The sequence below is a fragment of the Dysidea avara genome, chromosome 2, assembly GCF_963678975.1.
Source record: "Dysidea avara chromosome 2, odDysAvar1.4, whole genome shotgun sequence".
Lineage (NCBI taxonomy): Eukaryota > Metazoa > Porifera > Demospongiae > Dictyoceratida > Dysideidae > Dysidea > Dysidea avara.
The window spans coordinates 36,541,554-36,560,431 of NC_089273.1; the positions used below are offsets into that span (position 1 = coordinate 36,541,554).

The 18,878-nt window shown below is 36.9% G+C and overlaps 1 protein-coding gene across 5 annotated transcripts; it reads left to right on the forward strand.

Annotated features, from left to right (window-relative positions):
- The first annotated feature begins 203 nt into the window (after nucleotides 1-203).
- On the forward strand, nucleotides 204-15,872 carry LOC136247216 (uncharacterized). Of its 5 annotated transcripts, none has more exons than XR_010697201.1 (2): nucleotides 204-338; nucleotides 1,972-2,042. XR_010697201.1 is itself a non-coding variant. In XM_066038853.1 (2 exons), exon 2 carries the CDS (start codon nucleotides 14,368-14,370, stop codon nucleotides 15,754-15,756), a length of 1,389 nt encoding a protein of 462 aa, XP_065894925.1. In that variant the 5' UTR covers nucleotides 204-342; nucleotides 14,365-14,367; the 3' UTR covers nucleotides 15,757-15,872. The 5 variants fall into 5 exon arrangements, 3 of the variants coding, with proteins under 3 accessions (XP_065894925.1, XP_065894924.1, XP_065894922.1); XR_010697200.1 differs by lacking the exon at nucleotides 1,972-2,042 and adding an exon at nucleotides 1,030-1,442; XM_066038853.1 differs by lacking the exon at nucleotides 1,972-2,042 and adding an exon at nucleotides 14,365-15,872 and having other exon boundaries at nucleotides 204-342.
- Nucleotides 15,873-18,878: the final 3,006 nt, after the last annotated feature.

The window sequence follows — 18,878 nt, forward strand, 5'->3', positions numbered from 1 at the left end:
CAAGAAAAAGTGGACGGGGTCCACTTTTTGGGGGGTCCAAATATATCGTTACAGGCCGATTGTGAGAAATGAAGGCAGGATTAAATTTACTTCGAAACACGTCAAAGACTAAACAACGAGATAGCTACAGTGCGAGCTACACTGTACGTAGCGGCTAAATTGCGAAAATATTCGGATTTAGCTGTAGTACGGATTCGTCAAGATTCCATTCTACCATTTCCTTGACCAAGTGAGTGACCAATAGATTCCTGGTCCCACTAGTGTTCCGAGTGCGTTAGATTTTAGTTCAGTATCGGATTCCTCGGTGGCTAAACCACGAACTGGTCTAGTGGCAGATCGTAAGTTAGTTAATTAGAAACATTATACCGCTATCGTGTATAATATTTACCTAATCTAATTCGGAAGCTGTCAGAGAATAGCAAATAATATCCTTAATGTTTCTGTTGGAAGCACAATATTGGTTCAAGCTAGCTAGTTCTGTTTGTTATTTACGAGTTACAATTGACCCTACACCCTCATGGAATTTGCATGTTTCTAATGCGGCGTCTAGAGTTCGATTTAGAATTGCTTCTATCCTTCGGTTTGGGTCATTATCACCAAGAATATTTTGTTTGCTGTATACTGCTTTTGTGCTGCCAGTTTTTGACTATTGTGATGTTATCTGGTGTCCTACTACTGCCAAGTTTACTATAGCTTCCCCTAGATACATGGAAAACTATAGGACAGCAAATACCAGGGTAATAATTATAAGTTCAGCAGTACTAATATCACACCTTTACTTCATAATTTCAATGAACTCACAATTCGGTATGATTGAAAGAGTACATTCTAAGTTTACCAAGAAGTTGCCACCATCCTGTGCTTCCAGGTTATCTTTTACTTTGACTGAACGTCAATGTTACCACATAGCCATTCAAGTTTTCAAGTCTGTAAATAATTATTCCTCCTCATATTTGCTAAATGTTTTTTCGGTAGTCTAAAGATGTGACAGGTTATTGTGGAGGTAATTAATTGTCTATTTCTTCCCAGAGTTGCCACTAACTTTGGTAAAATAAGTTTCTTTTATCATGGAACGATTTTATGGAACAGTTTAGCATTTACAGTTGTACAGGCTACCACTTTGTCATCATTTATTTTAATTAAGTATCTTTTTTTCTGCACGGTGTGTATATTTGCGTCGTTGTGTATTTTTGCATACTGTTTAAAGGGTTCCACTGAAAATCAGCTTAAGCTGAGTGGACTCCCTGTTAAAATATTACAATTACCTTGTCATGTTGGGTTCTGAGGTCACCTAGGGCTGGTCTAGTTTCGTGCAGCTAAACTCTGCAGTTTTATGGACTGATCCTACCATTATAGTTATCTGTGGTTTTCCAATCGTAAACTAGAGTAATCTAGCCATTATAAGAAGTCGACATCTTTGCTTGATTACTGCATGTAGCTAGAGCGCCAACAAAAAACATATCTATTTACACGATAAACTACCATGATCAATTTTTACACAAAAAAAATTAATATTATTGTCTATACTGAAAGTGCATTACCTAACCACACCAGTTAGGCTGTCTGGTCAGTATTCTAAATAATACCAGGGTGGGTGCAGTAATAAGTGGACAGCAGCTATCTCCAGATCTGCCTGATTGTCTATGGCTACATTCTTGTGTGAGGTTTCAGAGAAGTGTCTTTGTCTACTTGTTGTATTTGTGGTAGTGTCATATTTCGAAGTGCATGGATTCCCCTATAAGATAGCTGGCAGTTTACTATTCATGTTAGTTTTGTGTTACAATTGAGCTTGTCAAAGTATATGTAGACTACGTCGAATAAACACAAAAATTAGATAGTCATAGGATTAAAGTATACACTAATTCATGCAGCTAATATTTCTTTTTAGTTCCTTGGTCAGTGCTGGCAAATGAATATTACATGTGTAGTGCGTAAATTCTCGGACACTTATATTTTCCATTGATGCTTTAGGTACTCGTTTTTTGATGTCACAAGTTGATGAAGCCCATACAAAACCATAAGTCCTCAGTTTGCAAAAGTAAGTATTCAATGTCCCACTACACTCATGCACATGAGTTTTAGCAATACATATTATATAGTTATACAACGGCCACGAGTGCTCTGCCTGATATAAACGCACGAGCCTGAGGGCCGTCAGGCCCGAAGGCAAATGTGTTTATACAGGCAGAGCACGAGTGCACATTGTATAACTGTTATGTACCACTCACCTAATAGGTGGGGAGAGTCTCACAAGACAGCTGTAACACTTATAAAGGCCAGGTTTCTAACTTCGATTGTGGGTAACCAAGCCGGACGTTGCGATGACGTTCCCCCTGCAGTACTGCAGCCACCTGAGATATTGAAAGCTAGTACGCTATGGGTTATATCACTAACCTGCATTCGCTGTTCGACTCTCATCATGTAGTGCTCAGCATGCCAGTGTGCCATATAGACTAAGCACCAGACTAATCACCATAGTGATTCTCTCGAGCAAAAAAAAGCAGCTAAATAGACGGTTTAAGTAAACAAAACCTAACTACTAAACGATACTAGTCTAATTCTTACTATTCACACTGGCTAAACTCGAATCTGGTGGCATGACAAAACTGGTTACCACAATCGAACGTAAAGGTTAGTATTATTTAGAATATATTTGTTTTATTGAGTCATTGTCGAAGTGGACTACAGTTTAATCTGGGCTAAGATGGCACCAGACTAGTAAGGTGTATAAGTACGTTTATATATATGTAGACTAGAGTTGTGGCCACCCGCGTTGGCTTTTTCGATCGCCATTGGCTGCTTGTAAACATTATACATATTGGTGATGTTATGGCCCACAATCGACCTTTACATGTCGGGCTATAAAAGAATTCGAGTGATCTGTGAAGTGTCTTTCCACCTATTAGGTGAGGTGTCGTAGTGGTCTTCGCCACCGGCACTTGTGCTATGCTGCACAAAACCGCAGCCAGTGCAATATCTGTATGCACTGCGGTCGGTGCATTATAACTTATAATGCACTCGTTGTAGTCTACAAAACTGCAACCAGTGCATTATAAGTATAATGCACTCGCTGCGGTCTGTAGCAGTGCAATATACAAATTATGGCACTGGTGGTGCCTTTGAACTGCCCACGCAGAGTGGTACATATAAAATTATAACCAGTTCTGTGTATAAGCTGTGAAGGTCCTTGTATAAACTCTGAAGTCTGAAAATTGCCTGAAAGATACTGGTACATGTCTGAAGTATGGATTCTATTGAAGGCTTCCATCTTTTGCGTGCACAATCTGTATAGTAGTGGTGTACCTACAGGTGTAGTATAATAAAAATTTATAGGTCTTAAACATTTGACAACCCCCTCCCCCCACCACCACGTTACAACAACAGAACTACTACCACATAAGAAATACTACCTACAACTAAGGGGTGCATGTTGTACTATTGTAAGTCTTTAATAGTCAACCACCAAACTGCCAATGGCTGCATGTTCTGAGCAGACTGTGGAGTTGTACAGTGCAACGATTCAGGCTGGTAGTCTGGTACTAAATGATAGATCTGAGCCTACACTTTTAATATTATCTTAATATTATCTCCACTTTCCTCTTAGTGAGTGGCCACATTGAGTACGTCTCCCAATGTTCTTTTAAACTACATATACAGTGATGGAGGCAACGAAATTCCTTATCTATCCCTCCTGTGATATAATTTGTGAATTAGGAATTGTACAATGAGATTCAGTGGGCTCACCTGAGGGCACAGCATCACAGAGTGATACAATGATGAGTTAATCTTCTTCTTTTATTAATTCTTGGTACAGTACAGTAGTAACTTGTAATAGTGGTCACAAAGGTTTGGGCTTTCCTATCCAAAAATAATCACCACAAACCATCTTTACAATGCCTTTATGGCATCTTGGCAGTATTGGTTACGTAAAGTCACACCCAATTTGTGACTTCGGAGTGGCTGAAAGCGCTCCTAGCCTGGATTCCTGGCTGCTTAAGACAAGTGTAACTCACCAACTGTAAAGGCTACATCTTGACTTTTTCACTGTTATGGATGTTGCTGTAGCCTTACTGGTTTCTTTTGGCATATCGCAGTTAGTACATATAATTCATGCATCATGGGCCCAAATTCTTTTCATTGACAGTTAAAAGTGTCAATTAACAGTGGCACAAAAGGCTTCCACTCTGCCGATCGCGACTATCATGTTTATAACATCAATCTTCCATATATCCATAGTGATTGGATTGGATTGATTGAGAGGTGTTTCTAGTACTGTATAATGGACTGAGTGTGGCTGAAAACAAAGTGTAGCAGCACTTTGCTTTATAATAGTTGGTGCATGCATTCAGATGCAAACTTAATTGTATGCTATTGCATCATTCTTCCTTTTGATGTGGTATGACATGGGTTTATCAGCCATACTGTATAGTATGGTCTTGCGCAAGTGCAAATAAAAAGGTAGAGGAAAATATAATAATTTTAAAGTTAGATTGGGAAAAAATGTAGTGAAACAACTGTCATGATAGATAATGAGGGAGTGGAATTGCCTACGTTTCCCAACTGAGACTTCCTGTGGTGCACTTATTCCCCCACACCCTCATTAGAAGTCTGAATTGAAAATTTCCAGACTATACACTTTAAATAATTTTGTTGGGTTCTAAGCTAGTCACATGTCCAGACCCTTCGTTATTATCTTGAAGTGTTTTTAATTTGCTACTACCTAAGGGAGAGAGTTAGGGAGGGAGAGAGTTAGGGAGGGAGAGAGTTAGGGAGGGACAAACAGCCTTTTCACACTTTTTGACACTTTTCTCTGTGCCTTTTGTCTTACGCATGCGCAACAATTATTTTCCAGTTAATGATCACCCATTTTCTAATTATTGCTACCCTTTTCACCCACGATCACAAATGTTGGTGACACCAGCTGTGTCCACTAGAGTGGAAGTGCCGCACACCCGACCCACTACCATCAGGTCTGCATCTATATACAACAACTGTGATATATATATCATTGTTGAAGAATGAAAAGAGTACTGAGGTATACATTATTTGATGAAATATCAGAGATTGTTTTTTCTGGTTATGAGAAAAAACTGATACCTGACTTTCTGCAAGTAACTGGTTGAATAAGTGATATGTGTACTGAACTGCCAGCATGACATCACAAGAGAACTTTAATTTTATAGTGGCAGGATAGCTTATGCACTCTTCAAGTAGTTTGTATATGGTGGTTATGACTGGTAATTTGGATACAACTATGTATTTGCTGAGCTTGTCAGATACTTTACCTGCTTTTTGTGCTATCTATAGTGTTAACTGCTAATTGTAGTGTATGGCTTCTGTTACTAGCTGCTTAGTTGAGAATAACATCAACCTTACTGTAAAATTGTCATGGTGATCACTGATGTGGCAGTGCACAACCACTCTGACATGTCAAGTGTTACTAATGTAGCAGCAGTGTGTTCTACTGGTATGTACGTACATATGGTTGATCATGCTAATCATGATTACTATCCTGAGACTGTTTGTTGGTGTGACTACGTAACTGAAGTTTGTCTACTACTGACAGAGTATTCAAGGTTCCTACTGTATTGGAGCTTTTTGTGGACTACTATACTAGTGTAGCTAATGTTTGTGCTACCACCATAGTTGAATGTTATGTGCTACTTGCAAAGCTAATGTTTGTGCATTTCTAATGTAGCTGATAGATGTGTGCTACTTTTGTTAACATCGTATCCAATGTTTTGTGCCATCAACATAGCTGATACTTGTATGTTACCAGTGCAGCTGATGTTAGCGTACTACCAATGTTCATACATACTGTAGTTGGAACTCTGGCTCTGTGGAGTGTAGTTACCCTTAGGGACCTGCTGATTATGCTGGCATAATTATGAGCATATTACGAGCCTGAAAGCATTGAGCATAATGTTAGCACAATAGGCAGAATATTTGAGCCATGCTACAAATTCTTGGTGGTCAAATACACATCACCGAAAAAGATTGATATGCTCTAATAGAACAGTCAATAACTCTAATAAAACAATCAGGCAGCTGACTGAGTATATCGTCTTTTCTGTTGCATACATTTTGAAGGGCAAGGACGTGCTTCAGTCACTTATTATGTGCTCATAAGTGCAAATTTATTAGCAAAACATGGGAACTGAGGAATAAAGCTTGAGCATAATTTAAGCATTATAAGTAAAAATTTTGAACAGTGCATAATAAATAATTAAAATTTGAGAATAATAGGCGGGTCCCTAGCTACCCTGTTTCCAGTCAATCTTCGGGTATATCAGTTAAGAGGAATACTATGACCCTTAGTCAATCCAGAGAGTTGTAATTTGGGAATGAATCTCTAGACCAAGCAAAATGAACCAATGTAAACAAAATGACCAGTGTAAAGGACTTGACAAGTGTTGTAACAGCAAAGCAGAGAGATGTAGAAAGTTTTATTCCGGCCTGTGACATAATTCTAAGGAATCAAATCAATCAATGAAGTGTATCATAGTGCTGGGACAAATGTGTTTTTTACACATTTGAATGATGTTGTATAACATAAAATAATTTTAAAAGCAATAGTTTGACTATTAAGTTTTATTGTTATATTGTGCAGAACTGTGCAGTCAATTCAATATACCTTCTTATGACTAATGAATGTTTACGTACACTACAAATGTCTGCATCAACCATCAACAGAAATGTTTGTTGCACGTCTTGATGAATGTCCAAATTTACAACCCTTTGTTACCAATAAGATATTTCCACCTTTAAAATCCAATGTTTAGTGTTGCGAACCTTTGATCTGATCTTTTAACTAGTAGTGGTCATTGACAGTTTTCTACATAATACATACCAAATAGAGATGTGCAATTGTGCAATTACAAGTGATTGCTGCCTAGTGACCATGATTATGCTATTCATTATCCATAATATTATGACCCACTATCGTGGTTCATGATAATCATTTAACCTATTTCTAGCACCCAAGAACCAACCTATATTGTAAACAATAGTAATGCTAGTCTCATTTCACAAAAATAGAGACTGGTAACTGTTAAACCTTTCTAAATGAAGGCATTTAGCTAAATTAAGGCATTTAACTCAGAATATGTGACCCGGTCTGCGAAAAGGGCTCTTATAGCCTTTCCAATTATCCATGTTTGGCTAATCGTAACTCCTACTCTACTAACACTATCACCATGTAATTACACCCACAACTACTGCCAGGTTAGGGTTATTGAGTGACCAAATTGTAGGCTTGTACCATATTCACCAGTCAAGTTATGGGTTACCATATATATGCAATTGGAAAGGCTATAAGAGCCCTTTTCGCAGACCGGGTCACATATACAGATTACAATTAATCATTGGGTTTTTCTGTTAAAAGAATATCACCCCAAAACCAGCCTTACAATAGTTTCATGGAGATTTGGCAGCATCAGTGAAGTATAATCAAGTCTAAACTTTCTTCAGAGCAGCCAAAAGCATTTCCATTAAGTAGCTACAGACTTTTAAAAATTTTGTATTTAGCAGAATTTTCTACTGACTCACTGCCTGCCAGCCTGCCTGCCTGATTCCATCAGACAAGTGTAACTCGTTAACCACTAATTAAGGCTACGTGCTTGATTTTTTTCTCTTTTAGATGATGCTTCAGCCAGACTGATGCTTTTTGGCATACAGCAGTATCTACAGTGTACGCATCACTGACTTACCTTTGTGCCCATTACCTTCCTTTGCCAGGCAGGACATGTGTCAATTCGTAGTAGTGCATGGTATGGTTACTTCTTTGCTGACTATCATGTCATTACGACAATTGTCCATGTAAATGGAATGATGTTTCTGCATTATTCTTTGTCTGTAGAGCTGTGTACCATGTTGAACATGGCTGAAAACAAAGCACAATGGGACTTTGCTTTTCAAAATAATTAATTGTTGGGGTGCGTGCTTAGGACTTTTTGTATGTAAGGCGCCCTTTTTGTTTTGCTTTATGTATAATTGGAATCATGTGTTTCATACTGTTCTTTGTCTGTAGAGCTGTGTGTATAGCAGGTTAAAGATGGCTGAAAACAAAGTGTAATGGCACTTCACCTTTGATAATAATTGTTGGGGCATGCACCTTGACATATTGTATACCCTAGGCACCCTTCTTCCCTTTTATGCGGTATGAGTAGGTTCACCAGCTATAATTATGTTACAAAAATGTAAACAAACAAGTAGAAGGAAGTGGATTAGAGATCAATAAACTAGTGAAACAAGAAAGAGTAGCAAAGCAAGAGAGGTTGCCTATACCTGAAGATATACTAGTGGACATGTAAATTGAGTCTACAACCATGACAGAAGTAGGGATTAAATGTCCACTAGTATATCTGCAGGTTTCTCTCTTGTTTCACTACTTTTTCTTGTAAATTCCTAATTTTTCCTTCTAAATGTTACTATGGCTTTTGAGAGTAGTCAGTAAGGATATTATTTTTAATTTTTGCATAATCATGATTAGTGCTGCAATCGATTAATTGCATATCCGATATATTCACAAAGCCCTAGTACCAATACAATCTACATTCATACATATGTTGAGAATTCTTCATACCTGTCTACTTTCACTCGCTCACTGCCCGGGTAGTGTTGTTCTAGTTCTGAGGAACTAGAACTAAAAGTACTTTTAGTACAGCAATTCTATTCTAGTTCTAGTGTACTAAAACTAAACTAAATTGTAACTGGGTCTCAGATAACCAGTCGTATCGCCCATGTTAGCAGATTTGATTATTCACCATGAACACAAAGGTAATGAATAAACTATTAAATTTAACATTCAAAACAAGCTAGACTTTAGTTGGCTTTTGCTAGCTGCTTTTCTGAAGTACAGTGGTGATCCATACGAGTGGTCTGGGGTCCAAATGGAGGCGTGGCCACACTGGGATGGCTGTGTGTGACTGTACAGCTCCGTGGTGTTGAATAAAGACCTTTGCTGTGAATTTTCTTTCATTTTAGTCAGTTTTGAGACTTGAATGGCCTATAACTTAGTCTAATGCATCCCTACGCCTTTCTCTTTCATTTTTTAAAACAACAATCTTGCCAGCCCCCGCCACCCACCCTATTTGGACTTTGCCTGATACAGTCAACATGAAGTAATAAACTCTCTAAAATGGGGGGAAACTTAGCTGTGTCCTTATTCTACAGTGGATGCTCTTGAAGGTAAGGAACTAGTATAAAATGTGTGAAAATTTGGTACACGTAGCTTCAACCATTGGCGAGTTCCAACATAGTGAATATTTAAAACCAGCATTTCTCAATGCTTCAAAATACATGATACGCCCAGCTTTGTCAGTCCAGGTCACAATTTTTGATCAGTTTTGGTTCTAAAACTAAAACTAAACTAATTAAAACTCCTTGTAACTTTTGGTTCAAGAACTAAAACTAAACCAAAATACTTGGATCTTTTAGTTCAAGAACTAGAACAACTAAAAGGTTTGTGCAACCTTACAACTAGAACTAACCAAAAGGTTTGTGCAAACCCATAATTGAAAGAGTACTCTAGGTCATGGTGGGTCACTGCTATTTAGCACTGTCCTTTGAGGATGCTGATGTCTGCAACTGATACCTTAAAAGTTTAACATACTGCTAAATAAGCATTCTTTATTTCATTATAATTATATTGAGTTAGTATTTCAGTGTTCATTTGCCAAAACATGGCAAGTGGAACAGGCTAGTTGAACTGGCAACAAGAAGGAAAAGGAATTGTTACTTGTGCAGAAATAAGAACTACATCCAAATGTGACTATAATAGGGGCATGGCTGCAAAAATTTAGTGTAAGATTAGCAACCTTGTATTATGGAATGGTTCAACATTTAACTAGTTAGTGAATTGTTTTCATTACCGTAAACAAGGCCCCACCTATTTGTAGTGCCTGGTATAATCACGTACTAAGGTTAAAGGTTTTTTTTGCAGTATGTCAGTTTTGTTACACAACTTGCAAAATTAGTGTATATTTGTGGCTATGCATTATTTTCAACACAGTTCCTGAACACTGTACATCATTGCCTTTAGCTAACTTTGCGTATAGCAGTTAATTAATGCTATATGCACTGCCCAAGTTGAAATGTAGCATAATTATGACTTCACCACATGAATGACACAATTGATGAGGTACTGTTTGGCTTATAATGGCAATTGAAATGCACATTTCCTCATCATTCTGTGCACGGCAAAAAGTTCAAGCTCATATCTTTAAATTTGCAAAAGTTACAGCACATTAAAATTGCGGTGCTATTTTTCCTATTGGAAAACACCATACAAAAATCTCATACTTAATAAGACGTTTTGTGCCATAAAGTGACAAAGGAATAAGATATTAAAGTTCCGTTTTCAAATCTGATGTTCCTAATAATTCAATTAGCTACAAACCTGGAATGTAAAATATTCAAAATATGCAAATATTAAAAATGGTCCAAGGTCACTATATAGTAAGATTACTGAATAGCACAGGATCACTTACTGATTATAGCAAATTGGGTACGATACTGCATTTACTCTTAGCACGGTTTTGCAAACAAGTTGATGAAACCACGACATCCCATTTATGGGCACGTGTTTAGACCACTATAATGAAGCGTGCTTTCCTGGAAAATAGCATAAAGTAGGACTCTGTTAACGGATGGTTAGGACAAAAGACAGTGGCAAATTAGCACAAAAAACAGTGGCAAATTAGCACAAAAGACAGTGGCAAATTAGCACTGTTGTGCTACAGGGATGGTTAATGGCTTATACCAGCTGTTAATATCCCTTAGTACAATGAGGTCGATATCCATAAATAATCATGTGCTCTTCCTGCTATGAAGTGTTGAATTTTTCCATTCAATATAGTGTTTCAAAAGAAAAGGGGGTTCTTTTATCTATTTAAGCTTTATTGTGATATAATATCTAGTGGACACATCGAATATACTGTAGAAAACCAAACCGAGTCATGCTGGCACGTGACAGCAGTTTTATGAGTGGTTTGATTCAGCTCAGTTTGGTGGGTGTTTATACTGTAGCAAAAACCAAGACGAGTCATGCCGAACCGAGCCAGTGTGTGATATGAGGCAAGTGTAAATGCGGTATAACTTAAGCTATGGTATATACCAAACTTATACTAACTAAACTACAGTAATCTTCAATATGGAACAACTGAATTTAATGTAAAAAAAAGAGAGTGCTCTATTACAGTGTTTGAAATCTTTCTGTCATATAACAGAGATAGCCATACTGAGAGATGATTGGTGTATACAGACATCTTTAGTTGTTGATCAGTTGCCTATCTAACCAATTAAATCCCTACAAGTGCAAATGGCAACATGTGACAGTAACCTTTTCTATGTCATATTAATTTTCTTTAACATGATTCATTATTGAAGGGAATTCATTAGCTCATACAGTGCACATAATAATTACCTTCAAGGCAAATCTTCAAATTTTTTTCAAGCGATCACTGTTTACTGTAAAAAAATTAAATCTAAACTTGGCCAGCTGCTTTATTAAAGAACTGCAAATAATTATTGTTGTTGTATACCAGAAACAACTGTACTTATAATCAGTTGCTCTGTATTGCCTTCTTTAGTGGTCAGCTACTTTAGTTACTTATTCAGGATTTACATACTCTAATAGAACATTCACAGATGTCGCAAAATTGTTCCATATGGTGATGATGATATACTAGAACTACAGTAAACTGGGTGTACTAGAACTAAACTAACTAAAGCAACTGTTACAGCTCTATACTAAAACTAAACTAAAATGAATTTGCTGTACTAGAACAACAATTAAGCTTAATTATTATTTTAACTTTTAAAATCATTAGATCAGTTGGATTTACTGCGTGATGTCAACTGTACTGATTTCTTACTTGGGAAATTTCAAGGTAGAGAAGTGACGATTTTAAATGTTTGAAAGGTTTCATATTGTATTCAACAGTTTGTAAAAATGTAGTGGAATTGTAACTGGAAGTTCTTGCGAAGAACCTGCTCAATCTTAGCTGATGGTTTGTGCTCTGCTAAGTTGCATAGCATTAGCTGGATTTCTTGCACTGGGTCATTTCTGCTGATGCAGGATCATGTAAAATGCATGTAAGATGCTCTTGTGGAAACGGGGAGAGAGCCAGTCCCCATTTTCATAAGACAATGTTTGCAAGAAAAGATCAAATACTCTAATAGAACAGTCACTTTAATATGTAAGTAGCTATTGCTTGTAATAACATCAATACTCTCTCAACACTTCTAAAATGTATACAATATCCTAGAGGAGAGCGTCCAAGCCCAAATTTCATTAAAAATCACCCCTCCCCCACTCTTTTGGTCTGCCGTTTCCCAACAACAACATCTTCATCACAGCGTAGTGATGCAAATGGATGTTCACTGGCAAGTTTGAAAATAGTACTAAAGTACAGGTAGAGGCTGTGAAGAGTTGGGGTAATGCCAAGGAGCAGGAAGTGAGTGGCTATTCGCTACTAGTAAGCTTGAGACTATTCTCTGGTACATTATCACTACTGCAAAAGTATGACGATGGTAGCTTTATTGATCTGATCTCAGCACAACATGAAGTGGCTAACTACTTGTTCATTGGTGGAGGCCTTGGTTTTACTGGATTGCGATTGTAGCTAGAATACCAGATTAAGACTGTGGCTATAGTATAGAGTGGCTGTCATGTTTAGCATATAAGAGTGCATTAATTTTATTGAGTGTATTAGTAGTAGAAGTTATGGTGTGGTGCTGGGGATTGACAATACCACAAAGGCAACTGATTATGTTTATGATTATGATGTGATTTGGGTTGAGGCTTAGAAGCCTGTACACTGGAAATCAATTAATTAATCGTATACCACTTAAGTTTACAATGTGGACACGAGTCACTACCACACCTTCAGAAACTTGTTACATTTGTATTGCAAAGCAGCACAAACAATCACAACTTCCTACTGCAGAAGTTTTACAAGCAGGAAAAATTAGGAATTTAAATGTTGGATTAGAGATCACAAAAGTAGTGAAACTAGGAAATAGCTAAAAATTAGTGAAACAAGAGAGGCTGCCTATACCTGCAGATATACTAGTGGACATTTATACTTCAAAAAAGTAGTGAACCAAGAGAGGTTCCCTATACCTGCAGATATAATAGTGGGAATTTAATCCGTATACACTTCAGTCTATAACCATGACTCCACTAGTATATCTGAAGGTATAGGCAACTTCTCTTCTCTTGTTTAACTACTTTTTAGCTATTCCCTTAGCTTGTTTCACAAGTTTTTGTATCCTAACCAACTTTAAATCCTAATTTTTCCTTCTACTTGTTTGTTTACTTTTTTATAACACAATTATGGACAGTCAAAAATGACATGAATACCGCATCAAAAGGGAGAAAGGCGTTCGGCATTCAATTCATCTAGGCTTGCCCCAACAATCAATTATTACTATAAGTGAAGTGCCATTACGCTTCATTTTCAGCCATGTTCAGCCCGTTACACAGCTTTACAGACAGAGAACAGTACAAGAACCATCATTCCAGTTACTACAGAAAACCAGGATGATTTTTGTAATAACATGATAGTCATCAGTGAAGAAACAATACGCGGCCGCTGTACCATGAATTTAACCTGGCACTGTTACAGGAAAGTGATGTGATACAAAAGTAAGTCCATGATGTGCACATTGTATGCACTGCAGTTGGCAAAAAAGCATATCTCTGGACAAAGCGAAGTTGAACAGTGAAAACATCAAGCCCATAGCCTTATCAATTGTCAAGTTGTGCTTGGCTGAAGGCATCAGTTACAGGTAGTTACAGCCAGTTGGTAGAAAATTCTGTTAAATAGTAAATTTTAAATTCCATAGAAACTTACTGGAAGGGTTTGGAGTCACTTAGAAGACTTTTTTTACTTAGCCAATAATGCCAAGCTGCTTTGAAGGAAATGTGAGGTTGGTTTTGGAGTGATATTTCTGGCCAGAAAAACCCAATTCTAGCTACATAACTCTTATAGTTTACAGTAGCATTGTACTGTATAATATCTGCTCTATAAGGGCTTTACTTCTCACATAGTTGCTGGCTGTTTTTTTTCATTAAACATTTGTTGTCATGCATGGATAGTGGATAGATATATAAATGCACATGTTATTAGAAAACAATTCAGAAAACCATATGTGTATATATGCACAATTCAACCAGCCTGTGGCCAGCTATGAGTGTTAGCCTGGTTACAAACAGTGATAATAAAGCATTCAAAGGCTGGGACCATTCTTAAAGCAACCAATCAGATAAGACAACATACAGGTTGTACTGATTCTCAATTTTGTATGTAATTATAATGTTAATTATAATTACTGTATAATGCATCTTTATTTTTGCAGGAAATGACCAATCAAAAACTACTAATATGTGGACTACTGTTGTGTTTTAGCTGTATGCTGTTTTATTATGTGTCCGATTCATATACAATTAAAAACTTTGGATTGGTGTATAAATACAATGAAACCATGCTACCGGTACCTGCTGTACCAAAGAGCACTCATATAAATGTTGCTAATAATGTTAACAGCAGTAAAGATGCTATTGTGCACAACTCAGAAAGTAGAGGCTTTGTGTTGTGTGTTTCTGTTATTGAGCAGCAAGTTGGAGCTGCAATGAATATACTTACACTGTCAAAGTGGGCTAAACATGTTGGAATTTTACCTGTAGAACCTTTTGTCAAGAACTCTCTTATCAGATGGCCATCTAATTGGTCACAGTCCGAAATATCTACAGAACTTCGTTTTCGTGACTATTTCAACCTTGATTATTGGAACAGTATGTGCCCTCAGTTTAATGCAGCACCACTAGTTCCATTTGAAACATTTTTAAGCAGAAAGACCAACCTCACTATTATAGTTTTTGTTGGAGTAATTGGACATTGCTCACCACAAGATGTATTTGTTGATGATGAAATTAACAGTAACCCTTGCAGGAATCGTTTCCGTAATTTTGAGAAACAACATGATTATAATATTAATCAAGTTTTGCAAACCAAAATTGTTAGACGTGTATGTATACCGATGTGCAGAAGACAATTCCATATTGACACAATTAGCAATTATATCTATGGGAGTTTTAAGCCAGAGGAAACTACAGTGTTGGTTACTCAATGGTTTGGAATAGATGACAAGAATAGGTTAGGTATTGTAGAACCTGAGTATTGGAGAACAACAAAAACTGTAGAAATGTTACATAGGAGTAACAGAGTTAAAAAAGATAGTAGGAAGTACGTTAAAAAGTACTTAGATTCAGACTTTGGTGAATATGTAGCAATATCATTTCGATCTGTCAAAAGAGCAAAGAAACTTGGAAAATCTAGACAATCTGATTTCTTCAAAGAGTGCATCAAAGAATTAGGATCCACAGTTAATTCCCTCAAATACAAAAAGGTATTTTTAGCAATGGACATTGGAAGATTTGGAGATAAAGCACACACATTCATAGCTGAAGATGTAGAAAAAATGATTGAACATGACTTGTTTCACATAGTTTTAAATGATACACTGACAATGGAACAGTATGAGCAATCATTTATCAATGCCACTAACGGTATTACAGATAGCGGATATATTGCAGCATTACAAAGTAACATATTAGAGAACAGTGGATGCCTTGTCATGTTCGGTGGTAGCTCATACTTTCAAGAAAGTCTTCTGTATGAGTATAAACAAAAACATACCAATGAAAGTATGTGTATTAAAGAAGTATGTTATATATCTGTACCTTCTTAACACATTATTGTGTGTATAATACTTAAGTGCATGTAACTACTTTTCATTATTTCCAATGTATACAGCACTAGTACCTACGTATACCAGTATACCTGATAGTATGCTTTTATGTGTCACATAAGACCTATACTATAGAACTGTTTGTAAATACAGTGTAATATACAGTCAAGCTGTGGACTTGGAAATGAAAGTGGTAATCCATTATTAATCTTTATCAAATGAAGAAGGTACGCGGCAGGTTACTCTGCAGGTATATTGTTGCTTTGGTAGATAATAGACACCTGGCATGATGTCACATACAGCATACCACATAATGGCATATTTGACACAGGCTTATACCACACTTGTATACTGTTAGGAATGAGGCTATTATGCTCCAATAATTGAGCATTGTGCTTTTGAGCAGTGCTCTAAAAGTCACTTATTATGCTTTTTAGAATTGCCGATTATTCCCAAAATTATTCCACCAGGCCCACCATAATTGTCTAATAATGCCAGTTTATTGCTGTATCAGACCATTTTCATTGATGTTTAAGCTTCAAATAGTCTTGAATTCTTTAGCTGGTTGCTGCATTAGAGTATTTTATCTCAACGTGACTGCTTTATTAAAGTAAATAATATTCAGTTACTGTTCTATTAGAGTTTCTGACTGCTCTATTAGAGTATTTCCATCTTTTTTTAACGGAATTGTGCAATTGCAGAGTTTCCTACTGTTAAAGCTTTATATGATTACCTCAAAATGCTAGCATAATTCCTGCTGTCCGAAAGTAGATCTAGAAATTAATAAATTTGACATATATAGTATAATTATAATAAAAATTCGAAACTCCTAATTAAATTATACTATGATCACTCCACAATTATTGGTTACTGGAATGTATAGCTCTGAAAATTTCATAATGTTAGTTTAATGGAGATAATAGTGCAGTGGCATTCCATTACGTATTATATTATGTATTTTTTTACAAAAGCACCAAAATTGGTACGTGTGCATGTATATAGTTTGATACCTAATAAATGGTTTTAGATATGGAAGCTCTAGCAATCTTGCACATGGTTGCCATAGCAACAGTTTTAAGAAATGGTTGTCACACAAGTGGTATTAAAACACAATAAGGAATTTCAGTGCTCCCAATGAATAAAATTTGTTAGCCATTATGTACAAAACAACAGCATTATTTTCCCCTAATAGAGCAATACTAAATTTGAATAATGCAAATATTTGTAGTGTTGAGTTGAGTATTAAAGTTATAGATATAATTATAGTTATAGACACCAGAACAATAATACAGTTTGCGTGATACAAACTTGATCCTTGTGCAGTTTATTGGATATTGATTCTTCTTCACACCTGCAGAGAGCAGTGCATTAGAGACAAGCTTTTTTGCACTTGCAAGTGGTATAACATCCTTTCTTGCAATTGGCCCTTTCTTGCAGCCTCAACAGTTCAACTCATAGCAGGTCTTAGGTGTTTCCTGAGGGGTAGTTCAATGTCATTAACATTGACATTGGCCATGCATGTGCACCGTCCTTCTAGATCCACACTTTGAGAAGAAATTTGAAGCAAGGAGTCTGGAGCAAGTGTTTGAGCCGAGACATGACTATTTTGGAAGGCAATTTGCTTGACATGTGTCTCCAGAGCAGAGTGCACGTGCTGATGGAATTTTTGCAACAAATATCTTTGCAAATAGTTTCTCTCCGGCCTGGTGCTGGTGCTTGTTTGGTCATAGATAAGAATGACAAACTTCTCAATTACACACATAGTTTGTTACTTTGTTAATTGGTGTATGTGCCAGCTCCAGCAGTGCAATAAGCACTAGCTTTGAGAATGAATTCCATGCTTGCAGTTTACCATTTCCAACAAATGCTGACATCATGGTCCATGATCACAATCATGAAACATAGGAAGGGCACATGACTTCTCTGATCCCAAATTAAGCAAGCTGCTACTTTTTTGGGCTGCCAAGTAGAATTTTTCTCTCTCTAAATGCTACCCAAACTTCATCTTTGGGTGGTAGCTACCATCACTCTAAACACCACAATGTCCATATTAACAGTGCATACTTATGATGGTCATGTTGTGCTGCATGTGCTATATGCAGCATCATAATATCAGCTAAAGCTGTTTTTCACTTTTTCAGCTGTGCCCTGAACAAACATACATAATGCTGGGCCTGCGAAAACAGGACATGTGGGCACAAACTACATCCTGTCACATAACAAGTCATATCTTGATACAGGAGTAAATGTTTTGCATTTTGTAACTTGCACAATGAAGCCAGTGTTTTGTTTGAGTAGGGCTGAAAATGTTGTGGCCATAGCTTAAAGGAGTAAGACATTATGAGTAGCAAAAGTGTAAAAAAAGGTAAATTTTGTGTGCCCACATGTCCTGTTTTCGCAGGTCCAGTCACCATTAATAGCACATACAGGGTAGGTACATGAATACGACTGTCAGCCTCTTCATGGCAGCAAACATCCTTGGCCTGTTGTGGCATCGCACACAAAGAATCTGATCTCCATATATGGCAACCAGTATAATCCTGTTTGAATGACTCAACAAGTGTCTTTGAGAGGAAACTGAAGAGTTTTTCTTGTTAATGTCTACATGCAAAGAAACTTTGCTGGCTTCCTACATGTGTGCAGAATCAGCAAAATTAATGTTATATAACATACTCCTTTTCCACATTTTATCCTTGCTGTTAATTTCAGAGGATGTCCCACACTAGATCTAGCCATGATGTATGTTGAAAATATAAGGTAAGAAGACCTGATGAGCATATTGCTCAAATACATGTACCTTTGCAACACCTGGCTTCAGCATCTGAACAATAAGCACCTCCATAAATGACTGTATGCATTTAGAGACGCTTCAGACTGTGCCTTAGAAGATCATCCAGACACACTATCATATCACTTTTTGATACTTACCCTGTACTGTAGGTGAAGTCTCCCAGCAACAGAGATGGAAATAGTTTTGCTTGACTGTCATACGTCATACTGGAAAGATTCTTCAAGCCAATATATAATCGTAAGAACAGTACATGCAACTCGTACTTTAGGGAGTTCAACTGTTTCTTTCCTTTGGATGCTTTAACTTAGATACAGCAGTGCCAAAACAGTTG